At 47.5% G+C, this 17,537-nt stretch overlaps 1 protein-coding gene across 1 annotated transcript in view; it reads left to right on the top strand.

Annotated features, from left to right (window-relative positions):
- The first annotated feature begins 84 nt into the window (after nt 1–84).
- zc3h3 (zinc finger CCCH-type containing 3) overlaps nt 85–17,537 on the top strand; it is a 114,980-nt gene continuing 97,527 nt past the window's right edge. The window contains exons 1-2 of the mRNA XM_061684467.1: nt 85–150; nt 15,038–16,415. Coding sequence (XP_061540451.1) covers nt 105–150; nt 15,038–16,415 — 1,424 coding nt within the window. The 5' untranslated portion in view covers nt 85–104. The remainder of the gene's footprint in view (nt 151–15,037; nt 16,416–17,537) is intronic.

Here is a 17,537-nt window from a genome sequence, read left to right on the forward strand (position 1 = left end):
TCTAGCACCTGCCGTTCATCTTCCGAAACAGAAGGGGGCGGTAACACAGCAATAATGTGGTTGGCAACCTCCGTAATACAGGAAGAAGAGCGAGCGAGATAAACATGGCGGAGCGTGAATCGTTGAAACGGCAAATTGATCTTCTTCAAAGTAAGTCTGATTATGGGAATATTTTTATTATCTTTGACCGTCGTTCTGGGAAACAGTTTGTTTTTGTCCTCAGTGGTGGAGCTGTCAATTTTAATGTTATTTTTTTAAATTATGCCTTAACGTTTGCTGTTAAACTGACCCACACTCCAGTTTACAGTATAGAAATAGACTTTCCTGACGTAATTCGTGAACGTTAGCTGGTAATTTATTGAATGCTGTCTATGTTTGGCTCCCATAATTATCGTCATAGCTGATGTTCTGAACGCATTAACCTGATTCAATAAGGTAGTTGTCATGAACGAGGTCTTTCAAACGGTTGCATTTCGCTCGACCTGGTTCTAATTTAGGGGATTTATAATGATCACAAGTGAAGTCATCGGACATCGACGTCCAATAATAATCATGTTATAGTCAACAGAAAATAGTTGCCAGCTGGGATGCGATGAGTTTGAATTCCATCTTATTAAACGGTACCTCTATTATACTGGAGGTTAAATGATTTTTAAAGCTCGTTGTAACTACAAAATAGCAAATAACAGGAGTGTAGTCTTTGGCACAGGAATGAGGGGAAAACAACTTCCATGGCCTGATATAACATCTGGAATTGCATGTTGTTCAAATTCCAAATGGATCCGAACTATCCATTTTCCGTACCGCTTTATCCTCACAAGGGCCGCGGGCGTGCTGGAGCCTATCCCAGCTATCTTCGGGCGAGAGGCGGGGTACACCCTGAACTGGTCGCCAACCATTCGCAGGGCAGGGTCCTGACTAATTAACTAATTAATTATCAGTCAATATCTGCGAGTTCAAAGCAGATATAAGGCCCTTTTTCCCTTTAAGATCGATAGAGTTCTTGCTTTGATACAGGAAACTAATTCCGGGTTTTGTCCGTGTTACCCTCCTGGGAGGGGCCGGTCCAGGTGCTGCTCCTGGTCCCTGGGTGAGGTGCCTGCTGGCCCCCACTCCAGGGGCCTCGTACTGGTCTCCGGGTGGGGGCCTGGGGTCCTTGCTGCTGCACCGGGCCTCTTCCCTCTCCTCCTGTCGCCTCTCTCTTGCTCGGGCTGTGTGGGGTCCCCGCCTGACTTCGGGGGCTATGGTAGGGTGTTGGTGCCTCCTGCCTTGGAACAGGGGGGCTTCTGTGCCCTGTTATGGTCGTTGGGTGGTGGTTGGTGATGACGGGTGGATTAACTGTAGGGTGCGGAGGGGCTTTCCCCTCTTCTCTGTGGTCTTGCAGCCAGCCGGGCTGGGCCCGCAGGAGTGTAGGCTCTTACTGCACATTTTATTATGCACACTGTACATATTTCGCACATTCACATCTCATTTAGGGTGACCTGGGGGCTGGCATGAGGCATAATGAGGCGGACGCCGGGCCTGGTCCTGGCACATCTGTGCTTGTCTCTGGTCCGGACGCCCCCCTTCTCTGCCCCAGTGCTCGCGAGAGCGGTTGGACTCTCTTCCACTATGGAGTTGCCCACGGTGCGAGGCGCCGAGCAGGTGTGGTTATACTTATTGCCTCCGGCTCGGCGCCTGTACGTTGGGGTTCACCCCGGTGGACGAGAGGGTAGCCTCCCTCCGCCTTCGGGTGGGGGGAAGGGTCCTGACTGTTATTTGTGCCTATGCACCAGACAGCAGTTCAGAGTACCCACCCTTTTTGGAGTCCTTGGAGGGGGTGCTGGAGAGTGTTCCCGCCTGGGACGCCATCGTTCTGCTGGGGGACTTCAATGCTCACGTGGGCAATGACAGTGAGACCAGGAAGGGCGTGATTGGGAGGAACGGCCCCCCCCCGATCAGAACCCGAGCGGTGTTCTGTTATTGGACTTCTGTGCTCATCACGGATTGTCCATAACGAACACCATGTTCAAGCATAAGGGTGTCCACACGTGCACTTGGCACCAGGCCACCCTAGGTCGCAGTTCGATGATCGACTTCGTGGTCGTGTCATCGGACTTGCGGCCGCATGTCTTGGACACTCTGGTGAAGAGCGGGGCGGAGCTGTCAACTGATCACCATCTGGTGGTGAGTTGGCTCCGATGGTGGGGGAAGATGCCGGTCCGACGTGGCAGGCCCAAACGTATTGTGAGGGTCTGCTGGGAATGTCTGGCGGAATTCCCTGTCAGAAGTAGTTTCAACTCCCACCTCCGACAGAACTTTGCTCATGTTCCGGGAGAGGTGGGGGACATCGAGTCCGAGTGGACCATGTTCCGCGCCTCCATTGCTGAGGCGGCCGACCGGAGCTGTGGCCCTAAGGTGGTCGGTGCCTGTCGTGGCGGCAATCCCCGAACCCGTTGGTGGACACCAACAGTGAGGGATGCCGTCAAGCTGAAGAGGAGTCCTATCGGGGCTTTTTGCCCTGTGGCACTCCTGAGGCAGCTGATGGGTACCGGCTAGCCAAGCGGAATGCAGCTTTGGTAGTCGCTGAAGCAAAAACTCAGGCATGGGAGAATTTCGGTGAGGCCATGGAGAAAGACCTCTGGACGGCTTCGAGGAAATTCTGGTCCACCATTCGGCGTTTCAGGAGGGGGAAGCAGTGCACCATCAACACTGTATAGTGGGGATGGGGCGCTGCTTACCTTGACTTGGACGTTGTGAGCCGGTTGGGAGAATACTTCGAAGACCTCCTCAATTCCACCGACACGCCTTCCCATGTTGGATCAGAGTCTGGGTTCTCTGAGGCGGGGTCTCCTATCTCTGGGGTTGAGGTCACCGAGGTGGTTAAAAAGCTCCTCGGTGGCAAGGCCCCGGGGGTGGATGAGATTCGCCCGTAGTTCCTCAAGGCTCTGGATGTTGTAGGGCTGTCCTGGTTGACACGGCTCTGCAACATCGCGTGGACATCGGAGACAGTGCCTCTGGATTGACAGACTGGGGTGGTGGCTGGGGCATCAACTAAAGGGGGATCACACTCCTCAGCCTCCCTGGTAAGGTCTATTCAGGGGTGCTGGAGAGGAGGGTCTGTCGGGAAGTTGAATCTCAGATTCAGGAGGAGCAGTGTTGTTTTCGTCCTGGCCGTGGAACAGTGGACCAGCTCTCCACCCTTGGCAGGGTCCTCGAGGGAGCATGGGAGTTCGCCCAACCAGTCTACATATGTTTTGTGGAATTGAATAAGGCGTTCGACCGTGTCCCTTGGGGGGTGCTTCGGGAGTATGGGGTACCGACCACCCTGATTTGGGCTGTGCAGTCCCTGTACGACCAGAGTCAGAGTTTGGTCCCCATATCCGGCAGTAAGGCGGACTCGTTTCCGGTGAGGGTTGGACTCCGCCAAGGCTGCCCTTTATCACCGATTCTGTTAATAATTTTTATGGACAGAATTTCTAGGCGCAGCCAAGGCGTAGAGGGGGTCTGGTTTGGTGCCCTCAGTATTGCATCTCTGCTTTTTGCAGATGATGTGGTTCTGTTGGCTTCATCAAGCTATGACCTCCAACTCTCACTGGTGTGAAGTGGCTGGGATGAGAATCAGCACCTCCAAATCTGAGAGCATGGTCCTCAGTCGGAAAAGGGTGGCATGCCCTCTCCAGGTCCGGGATGAGATCCTGCCCCAAGTGGAGGAGTTCAACTATCTTGGGGTCTTGTTCACGAGTAAGGGAAGAATGGAACGGGAGATCGACAGGCGGATCGGTGCAGCGTCTGCAGTGATCCAGACTTTGTATCGATCCGTTGTGGTAAAGAAGGAGCTAAGCCGAAAGGCGAAGCTCTCGATTTACCGGTCGTTCTACGTTCCTACCCTCACTTATGGTCACGAACTGTGGGTCGAACAAGATCCTGGATACAAGCGGCCGAAATTAGTTTCCTGCGCAGTGTGTCCGGGCTCTCCCTTAGGGATCGGGTGAGAAGCTCGGTCATCTTGGAGGATCTCAGAGTAGAGCTGCTGCTCCTCCACATCGAGAGGAGCCAGACGAGGTGGCTGGGGCATCTGATTCGGATGCCTCCCGGACGCCTCCCTGGTGAGGTGTTCCGGGCACGTCCCACCAGGAAGAGACCCCCGGGACGACCCAGGACACGCTGGAGAGATTACATCCTTCGGCTGGCCTGGTTACGCCTCGGGATCCCCCCGGAAGAGATGGATGAAGTGGCTAGGGGAGAGGGAAGTCTGGGCGTCCCTGCTAAAGCTACTGCCCCCGCGACCCGACCTCTGATAAGCGGTAGAAAATGGATGGATGGATAAAAATTAAATAACTCATTGTTAAAATAGTTATTTGCGACTGTTTTATCACGTCAAATGGTTTATATGTGCAAGTTTTAACTTGACTTCTTGTTTTAAGCATGTATCCTTTATTTAGAACCTTTAGATCCTTTATTTTGACACCAGAAGTCAGCATTTTGGCACGAAAAGTAACTTCACATGACACCGGTGAATTTTGACAATGAAAGTCATGGAACCAAATGCTATGAAATGTTGATTCCTTTACCTACCCACCGATGAGTCACAAGGTTTAGTGTTTGTGTTACTGTGAGACGTTTTTGTGAATTTTGTCCCAATTCATTGTGATGTAAAGTTCCTAGTTTGACCTTTGGTGAACCTTTAGCTTAATGTTAAGCTTGTAATGCAACTGTTTCTACTTTCTTTCCAGTATGGTAAAGTAATTTATTTTATTTTTATGTCTGTCATCAGCGCTTACGTTGGTTTGAAGACTAAAATAAACGCTAACAACTAGACTTTACACCGATCTGATCGGCGTTATCGGTATCGGCCGATAATTAGCATTTTATTCTGATCAGCTTTCATGTCACAAGTCGCCGATCTGCTCAATGATGTTATCGATCGGCTCCGCACAATACATTTAACTCCGCGTCTTCGTCGCGTATGAATCCAAAAGCTAGTTTACGTTTAACCTTGTCATGTGTCTTGTTGCGCAGTACTGTAACAATGACGGCCAATAAAGTTCAATCTTGTCGGTGAAAAAACATGTCGTCGGTGTGGGACTGTTTTGCGGTGTCTCAAACAAACAACACGTACGTTAGTTGCAGTCTGTACAACTGAAGTACGTCGTGGGGAACGTCATCTAAGTGCTGCAATGCAAATTTGATCAGGCACCTGAAAAATGTACACGAGGAGCATGCCACGTTCAAGCAATGCAGTGTGGGTGAAGAAGTGTCAAACGGACTCAAACTCTGGACAACACCCGTCTATATAGCTGGGACAGTGAGGAAGTTAGAGTAAGCATGTCATTAACAGTATTTATTAAAGTAATTTAATTGCAATAAAGTAATTTAATTGGTCAAGTTGGCACCCATTATTTCTGTCAGTTGCAAATCCTTGAATGCCCCCTACACTCATAAAAAGGATTCAAGCCCTTCTTTCATGCAACATTTCTTTTTTGTTAAATTTTCTAAAACAAATCTAATTAACAACTTATACGTGTACTTTTGGTTAAGCTGAAGTAATAGTTTCACTTTGACATTCATGAACTCAAAACACAAAATTGGGACCGCCCATTGCAACGCTGAGACACTTTCTTGCGCTGAGACGCTTCCCTGCGCGTCAGCTTTCCTTCTTTATCGACATTCGACAATTTGTGGCGGCGCTCCTGCGGAGAAAGACAGATGTAGTCTTCCCTCCCTGGTGAGTACTGATTATTTTTATTCGTTTTTAAAAAAAATAACCTTTCCCAAAAGATCGCGAAGGCCGTCAGTGTAGTTGGGCAGCTAGCTTATGGGCTAGCCAGCTAGCTATACTAGGTTTAACTGCGCAGATGGCCTACACTAAAATTGAGTTTGAGTAGGACTACTCGTGTTTGCAGTTACTCTAACTAGTGTTTTAACAGCAGTATGTGTTCTGGAAAAAAGTGTACACGTACGTACGGAAGCTAGGAATGTGAATTATTAATTAATAATTTGTTTTGGCAGACGCCCCCTGCGGTTAACCGCCCCACCTCCCACCCCCACCACTCGTGGAGTCTGTTGAATGTGTGTATGAATTGAAAGTTCCATGATGTTTGTGCTTTATTCGCTTATCAAAAATCGCCGTATGAATGCAACGCAGGTAATTTCTGGTGCATTTATAGTACAGTATATTGTTAAAACACAAAGGGTACCTAAATTGTCCATTGAGAGACGAGTAGCACCTGGCACGTGACCTCCTTGCCTCCTCACTCCCTTTTTTCTTTCTGCAAGCGAATCAAGTGGGGCGAAAGCATTTAAGAGTTTGTGACCAAGTGTTGTGCGTACATTAAAGTGAGTACCATACTTATTGTTTACATTAACCACACTGGTCTGTTAATGCAGTATTTTATTTGCTAATCCTGAATCAGTGCTATTTTTAGCTGCTGCGCCACTGTTGCGTTAAGAGTTAGCAAGACGGCTCGTCATTTTATTCTATCCCACTCTTTTGACCATAACCGTCGCTTTAAACTGCTGTATGTCATTTTGTATTTGGATTTCTGTTTGTTGCATTTTAGTTATTTTCCTGTTTGTGTTGTTGTTCAGCCCGCGGTAGCTAAGGATGCAGAAAGGAGAATCACCACCCCCGTCATAAAGATTTACACACAATCCGAAAAGATGGACATGAGGAGTCAGAGGATGTGGGAATTGTGATCGAGGGCATTAAAGTCCGCAACAACGCTGGCAGTGTCATCATGGTGTTGATCAAGCTGTTTGGGTTCATCACGGCACTTCATCTCGTCTTTCCAGAAAACCTTCAATACACCTCTGAGTTTTTCCAGACAATCATTATGAACTTAGATGGACCCAAGCTGAATGCAAAGGTACAGCAGCTGAAAATCTAACTTTTTTTTCATAAGGGAGAGTCAGGGTGTGTGCTCACAGTCCAAAACTGTCTTTGAAGATGCTTTTCTAGTACTTAAAATGTGTTAATTCAAGATGCACTAACCTGCGTTGCTATATGAGTGACTGTCATCAAAGGTGTTTTATACAACTACAAAGAAGCTTAAAAATGTAAGCATATAAAGTTCAAAATGCATTTCCAAAGATTGTAGTTTTATTTTGTGAGTTTTCAATAAAAACACATTTACCAGATTTTGTGTTGTGTGAAATAAATTGTGGGGAGGGGTGAACGCTAAAATAATTTATTTTAGACTATCCATCCATCCATCCATCCATCCAGTCAGTTTCCGAGCCACTTCTCCTCACTCGGGTCGCGGGCGTGCTGGAGCCTATCCCAGCTATCATCGGGCAGGAGGCGGGGTACACCCTGAACTGGTTCTCAGCCAATCGCAGGGCACATACAAACAAACAACCATTCGCACTCACATTCACGCCTACGGCAATTTAGAGTCTCCAATTCATGCATGTTTTTGGGATCTGGGAGAAAACCGGAGTGCCTGGAGAAAGCCCACGCGGAGAACATGCAAACTCCACACATGCGGGGCCGGGGATTGAACCCCAGTCCTCGGAACTGTGAGGCTGGCGCTCTAACCAGTCATCCACCGTGCCGCCTATTTTAGACTAATTTTAGCAATTTGAGTTGGACTGCTGTGAATCAATTTAGGCCACTTAATGTACCGTATTTTCACGACAATAAGGCACACTTAAAAGTCTTAAATTTTCTCCAAAATGGATGGGTCACCTTATAATGCGGCGCGCCTTATGTGTGCACCAACTTCCAAAATCTATAAATGTTGTGTGATGAGCGCTCTGTGTGACCGTTTTTTTTTTTTTTTTTTTTTTTTTTTTTGACCGCTTGACTGGGAAAAGCGGAAAAGCAGACGTGGTTGGAGACAGCATGCGGATGTTAAGGGGGAAGGGTGCGTGAAGGCAGACGCTAAAGCCACGCCCCCAGTAGGTATATAGCGCCGGGGTGTGCATTGTGCAAAACAACATCGGTTTGGCTAAGGTACCCCCCAAAAATGGGCCCTATGAAGAGACTCTTACGAAGCACAGTTTAAACTGCAAGCTGTCAGTTACGCAGAGGAACATGGGTATCGAGCAGCCGCGAGAGAATTTAAGATCAACGTATCCATGGTTCGCAAGTGGAGGAAGCAGGAAAACGAGCTTCGCCAAATCAAGAAGACTAAGCTGAGTTTCCGCAGAAAGAAGGCGAGGTGGCCCGAGTTAAACATTAAATATGAGTTTTGCATGGGGCTGTAGTGCTACACCCTGTGAGGGAAGGACAGGACAAGATAGAACCGGACAAAGACAGGAGAAGAAGCATGCAGGACCAGGGTCTTGAACCCGGCTGTACAACTGAAGTGTGGTGGCATTAATAATGTAAATTATAAAAGTATACAGGACGAGAGTATAAGTGAGGGGATACACAAGCGATTTGCATATTCATTAGTTATTTGTTGCAGTAAGGGGTGTGTGCCTGCGGATACATGTTTTACATGCACAAAGACTGACAGATGTGTCCTGTAATTGCTGTGGCTGCACCGCGGCGGCTAAGGACCCCACCCAATCAATCGAGGGGCGGGATCAGGCCGAGGCGCCCTGACAACCGGCCACCCAGCGGGGGCCGCAGGGACCCAATGTCACCCCCCCAGCCAACTGCCCCACACGGCGTGCCCCCCACCCCCATCCCCAGGAGAGCCAGACGGCCCCCCCCGGCTGCTCGCGATGCAGCCAGTCCCTGCCCAGCCCGAGGGCGGAAGAGTGTGCCTTGTTTGTTGGAAAGGAGGGCGGATAGGGCCACCCGACAAGGGAACGATACGAGGGGGGGGGGACCCAAGGAACAGCCCCGGCCCATGAGAGGTCAGCCCAAACACCAAGCAGTCATCCAGCCCGGGGGGCCTGGCCTCGGTAGCACTGCCATGCAAAAGTAAGTGAGACAACCTCCCCCCCTGTTAGTATGACTGCCAGGTCCACGACTAGCAGTCATTGGCCCTACCCCGTGTATCAGGGAAGAGGAAGAGGCGACCGTAGCGGGACGCAAGGAAGTGAGAGAAGAGGAGGAAGCAGGCCCGAGGAGCGACAGTGGGGCCCCACCGCCCCCACCAGTAGCCAGAGCGGGGTACCCAGGCGGGTGCCAGCCGGCAATGTCCCAGCATCCACGGAACATGGGCAAGTCACCATCACACCACCATTACTCCCCAGGAAGGGAAAAGCTGGCGTGGGAGCGATGGATGACAGATGGCGAACACAGCTTTACTAAGACTGGGAGGCAACACCGGGCGAGTTACGCCACCATATGTGAATGGATTGTGGATGCTTGGGCTAAGGTATCTGCTTTGACTGTTGTCCGAGCTTTCGCGAAAGCCGGCATAATTGCTGAACAGCCCCCCGGCAACGTGACTGACTCCGAGAGGGAACCTGGCGTTTAATGGAGATTGTTAAATACTTCAATAAAGTACAACCGAAAATCTGCCCAAAATTTGTGAATTTACTTTTTTGAGTCTCGAGGTCATTGGTGTTTTAATTTTTGTCTAAAATGCTAAGAGAATAATTTGAGCCGGCACGGGCTCCAGCACGCCCGCAATCCTTGAGGATAAACTGTACAGAAAATGGATGGATGGATGGATACAGTACAGTATATAGTAGTGGTATATACAGTAAATTAACAAGTCATGTAAATAGACACATTGCTCCATCTTGTGATCGGTTATCCTTTTTTCATATTTGCTGATCGGTGATCGGCCCCAAAAATCCTGATCGTGTAAACCCTACTAAAATCCATCAGTGCAAGAGTGCATCGCAGCATTTTGACTTGTTAGCCATCTCAATAGCATAGATTTATTTCCTTGTTTCAGTCACCCAATTGAGTTGACTGAAGTTCCATGCGGTGTAGGCTGAGGCTCGGAACGGGAGGGAACGCGTCAGACTTCTACACATCGTGAAAGCCTCCTTTGCACAATATAATCTTAATCCAAGTCTTGCACTGAGGTGACTGGTCATTTATTTTAACATAGTTAACGCAGTTGTTCGCCGCTGCCGTTGGGCACAAGCACGGCTTTGTGCGCGTTCTTCTTCGTTGGTTTTTGCCACTTTCGTAGTCGGGGTCAGCGGACTGTAAGCATCAAAACTGGGAACCGAATCTCTTTTAATTTGAATGATCCCGGGAGAACCAGAATGTTAGTCCTGGTTCCAATCGGTTCTCGATTCTCGATGCCCAACCCTATGCATCATCCACCCATCAGTGGGAGGAGGACAGTGTCGGGCTGGGGAGGACACTCGCCCAGGTGTTCTGGCACTCCAGCCTGCTCTCTGGCCCGCCATGGCTTTCCCGCACGGATTTTTAATGCACCACATACGGTCCTCTCCAAAAGTATTGGAACGACAAGGTCAATTCCTTTGTTTTTGTTGTGGTAAACTTTAAGGCTACATTTTTGCAGAGAAGGGAAACATACACATCCTAGTGATTTTTCATTAAATATTGAGTTTTGCCCGCGACATTGTCCCAATTTTTAATTTTGGCCCACCGTGAATTTGAGTTTGACGCCCCTGTTCTATTGGGTTAAGATCCGATGATTGACTTGGCCAGTCTCAGACCTTCCACTTTTCCCCCCGATGAAGTCCTTTGTTGTGTTGGCAGTGTGTTTTGGGTCATCGTCTTGTTGCATGATGAAGCTTCTCCCGAATAGTTTGGATGCATTTTTCTGTAAATTCCATCCATCCATCCATTTTCTGAGCCGCTTCTCCTCACTAGGGTCGCGGCCGTGCTGGAGCCTATCTCAGCTGTCATCGGGCAGGAGGCGGGGTACACCCTGAACTGGTTGCCAGCCAATCGCAGGGCACATAGAAACAAACAACTATCCGCACTCACATTCACGCTTACGGGCAATTTAGAGTGACCAATTAATGCATGTTTTTGGGATGTGGGAGGAAACCGGAGTGCCCGAAGAAAACCCACGCAGGCACGGGGAGAACATGCAAACTCCACACAGGCGGGGCCGGGGATTGAACCCGGGTCCTCAGAAGTGTGAGGCTGATGCTCTAACCAGTCGTCCATCGTGCCGCCTTTTTTGTAAATTGTCAGACAAAATGGTTTTGTAGACTTCATAATTCATTCCGCTGCGACCATCATGATTTACATAATCAATAAAGACTAGTAAGCCCGTTCCAGAAACAGCCATGCAAGCCCAAGCCATAACATTACCTCCACCATGCTTCACAGATGAGCTTGTGTGTTTTGGATCAAAAGCAGATCCATACTTTGGCTTTTCCATCACTTTGGTAGAGGTTAATCTTAGTCTCATCAATCCATGAAATTTTGTTCCAAAACCTTTGTGGCACATCTCTCTAATTCTTTGAAAAATCCAATCTGGCCTTCCGATTCTTTTTGCTGATGAGCAGTTTGCATCTTGTGGTATGGCCTGTGTATTTCTTCTCTCAAAGTCTTCTTTGAACAGTGGATTGTGATACCTTCCCCCCTGCCCTGTGGAGGTTAGCAGTGACCTCACTGACTGTTGTCTTTGGGTGTTTCTTCACAGCTCTCACATTTCTGTCAACTGTTGTTGATACCCTTGGCCGACCTGTTCGATGTCTGTTGCTCAGCACACCAGTAGTTTCTTTATTTTTCAGGACATTTCAAATTGTTTAATTGGCTATGCTCAATGGTTGTGCAATAACTCTGATTCTTCATGTTTGCTTAACAGCAAATGTATTTTTCACAGGTGAAACCCAAAGCCAAAATGAACCACTATCTAAGGTTTAAGCAATCAATCTAAAAGGCAACACCTGAGCAACTAGAAACACCCATCAGTCACATGTTCCAATAATTTTGCTCACTTGAAAAGTGGATGGGTTCAAACAAGAGATGCTCTGTCCTGAGTTGTTTAACATATCTAGATGTAAATCCCATGAAATAAAAGTTTGAAATCTGAACTTTTGTCTCATATTCATCTTTTGATCTGAAACTCAAATGTCTTCAGTATACAAGAAAAACGAAGGGATTGACCTTGCCGTTCCAATTCTTTTGCAGGAAACTGTACATTCCCACATCCTTTGGGGAGCTGGTTGGCCTGGGTGGGAGTGACGGTTGCGGGTCATCATTTCCCCGTGACCGTCTCTCCTCACCTTCACCAGTCTCCCCAATTTTAATGCATGACACCCCACCACACATGTTCACAGTACAAGGATAATGGTTGCTAGTCGGGGACCTGGTAACCATAGTAATAGGGTCTGTGGTGGTTATAGACATTTCTCTTGGCTTGACTCCTGGAGCTGGTGCCTTGCTCATTTCCCACATCCTGCCCTGCCCTTTTCTGTCCTCTCTCATCTTGTCCTCTTGATTAGTTGTTCCATGTCCTCACCGGGTATCTCCCCCCCCCCCCATCCACAAATAAGAGCACGATTTGACTTTTGTAAAGTTACTTGTGGTCAAATATCTAGACTAACTACTGTTCTGCTGTGGTTTGCACCCCTATTCCCCTTGTCCATTTTGTCCCTCTGTCTGTCCCCTAAGGCCCTTTTCTGTCCGGCTGCATTTTCAGTGCACATCAGAATAATTACAAAATAAGTGGTATTTAAAACTCTCCTGTTGCACAGCAAAACTGTTCTAGCACAAAAAGCATACAAATCCACCATTCTGCATGGGCATGCAGCTCAAAAGGAGAGGTTAAAAAAAAAAGAGAGAATTAATTCCAAATCAGAATCATCTTTATTTTCCAAGTATGTCCAAAAAAACACACAAGGAATTTGTCTCCGGTAGTTGGAGCCGCTCCAGTATGACAACAGACAGTCAATTGACAGAGAATACTTTGGAGACAGAAAGACATTGACAAAAAAAAACAGTCACTGAGCAATAAAGGGTTGCTAGTTGTCTGGTAATGCCGGTACATTTTATTTGTATTTTTTTTGACAATTGTGCAAAAGATGCAGAGTCCTATAGCACTTAGAGCGGTTCGAATGACTAATATTGCAATAGTCCGGTGCAATGACCATTGTGCAAAGGGCGCCGAGACTTCAAGGAGTGTATGCGGTTTAAAGTGACGAGTAGTGCGATATTCTGGAACAATGTTGATTGTGCAAATGTTGCAGATACTCCTCAATCAGTGTGCAAATGGAGCAGATCCCACTCTTGGCATGTGTGGCCGATATTGGTCAACAACAGATATGCAAATAGTGCAGCGTGGCGAGACTACTACAGTGAGTGCACGAGTAATATATAATTGGCCCCACAGAAATGTGACAACGAACTCAAGTCAAAAAATTGCCAGCATCTTGTCATGGAATTGTAGGTTAGGTGTTTTAAGAAGTTGATTGCAAGAGGGAAGAAGCTGTTGGAATGTCTGCTAGTTCTAGTTTGCATTTATCTGTAGCGCCTACCTGAGGGAAGGAGCTGGAAGAGCTGGTGACCGGTATGTGGAGGGTCCGAGAGGATTTTGCACGGTCTTGTCTTAGTTCTGGCAGTCCTCAAGGGTGGGTAGGGGGGTACCGACAATCCTTTCAGCAGTTTTGATTGTCCGTTGCAGTCGGAGTTTGTCCTTTTTTGTAGCAGCACCAAACCAGACTGTGATGGAAGAACACAGGACTGATTCGATGACCACTGTGTCGAACTGCCTCAGCAGCTTCTGTGGCAGGCCGTGCTTTCTCAGAAGCCGCAGGAAGTACATCCTCTGCTGGGCCTTTTTGAGGACGGAGTTGATGTTGGTCGCCCACTTCAGGTCCTGAGAGACTGTAATTCCCAGGAACTTGAAGGTCTCGACGGTTGACACAAGGCAGCTGGACAACGTGAGGGGCAGCTGTGGCGAAGGATGCCTCCTGAAGTCCACGATCATCTCTACAGTCTTGAGCGTGTTCAGCTCCAGGTTGTGTCGGCCGCACCACAGCTCCGGCCGCTCCGCTTCCTGTCGATATGCAGACTCGTCACCGTCCTTGATGAGGCCGATGACAGTGGTGTCATCTGCAAACTTCAGGAGCTTGACAATCGGGTTCGCTGAGGTGCAGTCGTTCGTGTAGAGAGAGAAGAGCAGCGGAGAGAGGACACAACCTTGGGGCGCCCCAGTGCTGATGCTGCGTGTGGATGAGGTGGCCTCCCCCAGCCTGACCTGCTGTGTCCTGCCCGTCAGAAAGCTGTAAATCTACTGGCAGATGGCAGGTGAGACGCTGAGTTGGAGAAGCTTGGTTGAAAGGAGTTCAGGGATGATGGTGTTGAACGCTGAGCTGAAGTCCACGAACAGGATCCTCGCGTAGGTCCCTGCACTGTCGAGCAGTTCTAGGATGAAGTGCAGTCCCATGTTGACTGCATCATCCGCAGACCTGTTAGCTTGGTAGGCACACTGCAGGGGGTCCAGCAGGGGACCTGTGACACTCTTGAGGTGGTCCAGCACGAGACGTTCAAAGGACTTCATGACCACAGATGTCAAAGCGACAGGCCTGTAGTCATTCAGACCAGAGATTGCAGGTTTCTTGGGGACTGGAATGATGGTGGAGCATTTGAAACAGGATGGAACTTCGCACATTTCCAAAGATCTGTTGAAGATCTGAGTGAAGACTGGAGTGAGCTGGTCCGTGCAGACTTTGAGCCAGGATGGGGACACATGGTCCGGTCCTGCCGCTTTGTTAATCTTATGTTGTTTGAAGATGCGTCTCACATCCTGTTCATGGATGGTTAACGCAGAAGTCAGAGGTGTGGTTGTGGTCGCGGGTGCGGGTGCGGAATGATGGTGGAGCGTTTGAAACAGGATGGTACTTCGCACAGTTCCAGAGATCTATTGAAGATCTGAGTGAAGGGTGGGTGTGGGGTGTGAAAGTGTCCTTTTCAAATCTGCAGTAGAAGGTATTCAAGTCGTTGGCTAGTGTGCTATTGTTCTCATCTTAGGGGGATCGTCGCTTGTAATTAGTCAGCGATTGGAATGCATGCCAGACTGATTTAGTCCAAATATTAGAGCATTTGCGAGAAAAAAAGTACTAATATGGCATTTGACCTTAGGTACCTCATATTGGTTGAACATTTCATGAAGTGGAAATTGCATATATACACTCCTGCTGATGTATTGAAAGTAATGTTCCTCTTGAACTCTGTTTTCATGTAGACTTATTTTCATTTTCAAAATTTTAGATCTCATCGATAAGCATAAGAGTGTTCATGGCAACATGCCGAGGCTTCCAGAGGTCTCTACATCATCCAGAGGGAGGAGCCAAAGCACATCTGTCATCAATCCACACAGCTCATATGGTCTTCCGAGCCATGGTAGCTGGAGGAAGTGGAACTCTCTCAAAAATAAGAACCCTGTGTCCAACACTGTGTGCTGTGTTTCTACCTCCACCCCAGAACATTCAAACATTCAAGTTTCATCTCACAATCCATCGGTACCCAGCCACACTGGTGAAAAAGGTCGTACATCTAAACCCCCCACTTCATCATCAGATACTGTTCAACTCAAGGAAGAAGGACAAACAGAAAGTGCCACCACAGCGATTCGAAATGTTGCAACAGAAAAAAGAGACACCGATAAAAAAGTGGTGGCTGTACCTCAATCAGACTTCGGAGTACAAAGTATCCAACAACAAAGGGTTGAAGAAACGGTTGTACTGCCGGTAATAAAAGTGAAGGGGTCTTTAGAAAGCCACTTTTCAGCCAAAGCCAGCACACTGACCCGTGTGTCGGTCATTTCCCAGTTCCAGAATCAACCTTATTTAAAAACTAAAACCAACAAAACTAAGATCCAATCCCCAGATTACAAAAAACGGATGGCCCTGGATACAAGCTCATCACCTCAGTCTTCACCTTCTAAGGTGCCACAACAACCTTTCAAAGACTATCCTTTGTCTCAGTCAAGCCAGGCCATAGGCAGTGTATCATTTCAAACAAAATCCAAGTTTACTTGGGTTAAGAATCAGACTGTTGAAGAAGTGGAACCCAGACCATATAGCTTGGTTTCTTCACCCACAAATGAAGTCACCTCGACAGTTGTTGCTAAAGCTGGAGTTTTAAATTCAAGCTCCCTCTCATTCCCAGTCAGCAAGAGAACCCCTGCCAAAAAGTCACGCAAACTCAGTCCAGTCATCGCAGGCCCCAGGGCATCCAAGTACAAATGGGTTTCCTCCTCTGCTGGGGTCCAAGCTAAGTCTTTTAGAAAGTCGCCATCTCCTAAAGCTCTGACCAACATTCAGAGAGCTCTGGAAAAGGGAGATGCTATGAAGAAACTCAAATCAGGCTCTTTTTCCTCTACAAAACTGAAAAGGGGATATGCAACTTCCCCTACTAGTTCTTCATTTAGTAGATACCGCTGGAAGGCTGGTTGTCCCAGGTATTCTGTAGCAGGGACAGCAGGGGAAGCAGTGGCCCTCCCTGAATCTACCTTTGTTTGGACAGCAGAAAAAAATAAAGGAGAAAGAAAGGGGCTTGTTTTTTCTACCTTACCCTCCATCCAATCATCCCCGAATTCATTCAAGCTTCGCAGCAGGATGAAAATCATTAGGAAGTCAACTAATAGGTAAGTAGTGATCTCATTTTCTTTCAATTGAGTTGAATAGGTTGTAGCCGTAGGTCAGATTAATGGCAGAAAAAGTATTGAAATATTTCATCTTGGTCTCACAAAAACCTGGCATTTGAACAGGGCTTTGTGGACTTCATATCCACTGTACAGTGGTGTGAAAAGGTGTTTGTCCCCTTCCCTATTTTTTTAAAATGTTTTTGCATATTTGTCATAACTTAAATGTTTCCTATTGTCAAAGGCAACATAAGTAAACATAAAATGCAGTCTTCAAATGAAGGTTTCTATTATTAAGGAAGAAAACAAATCCAAACCCAACCAAACCCTGAGTGAAAAAAATTATTGCCCCCTAAACCTAATAACTAGTTGTGCCACCCTTAGCAGCTACAACTGCAATCAAGCGTTTGCAATAACTTGCAATGAGTCTCTAACAGCGCTGTGCAGGAATTTTGACCCACTCATTTTTGCAGAATTGTTGAAATTCAGCCACATTGGAAGCTTTTTGAGCATGAACCACCTTTTTAAGGTCATGCTACAGCATCTCAATAGTATTAAAGTCGGGACTTTGATGAGGCCACTACAAAGTCTTCAGTTTGTTTTTCTTCAGTCATTCAGAGGTCGACTTGCTGGTGTGTTTTGGATCATTGTCCTGCCGCAGAACTCAACTTCATTTCAGCTTGAGGTCACGAACAGATGGCCAGACATTCTCTTTCAGAATTTTTTGGTTGACAGCAGAATTCACGGTTCCATTTATCACAGCAAGTCTTCCAGGTCCTGAAGTAGCAAAATAGCCCCAGACCATCACACTACCACCACCGTATTTTACTGTGTTTACTGTGTATGATGTTCTTTTTCTGAAATTCGGTGTTACTTTTACATCAGATGTAATGGGACACACACCTTCCAAAAAGTTCAACTTTTGTCTCGTCAGACTACGCAGTGTTTTCCCAAAAGCCTTGACAATCATCAAGATGTCTCCTGGCAAAATTGAGATGAGCCTGAATGTTCTTTTTGCTCAGTAGTGCTTTTCGTCTTGGAACTCTGCCATGCAGGCCATTTTGGCCCAGTCTCTATCTTATGGTGGAGTCAGGAACACTGACCTTAACTGAGGCAAGTAAGGCC

The sequence above is a fragment of the Phycodurus eques genome, chromosome 8 (assembly GCF_024500275.1).
Source record: "Phycodurus eques isolate BA_2022a chromosome 8, UOR_Pequ_1.1, whole genome shotgun sequence".
Lineage (NCBI taxonomy): Eukaryota > Metazoa > Chordata > Actinopteri > Syngnathiformes > Syngnathidae > Phycodurus > Phycodurus eques.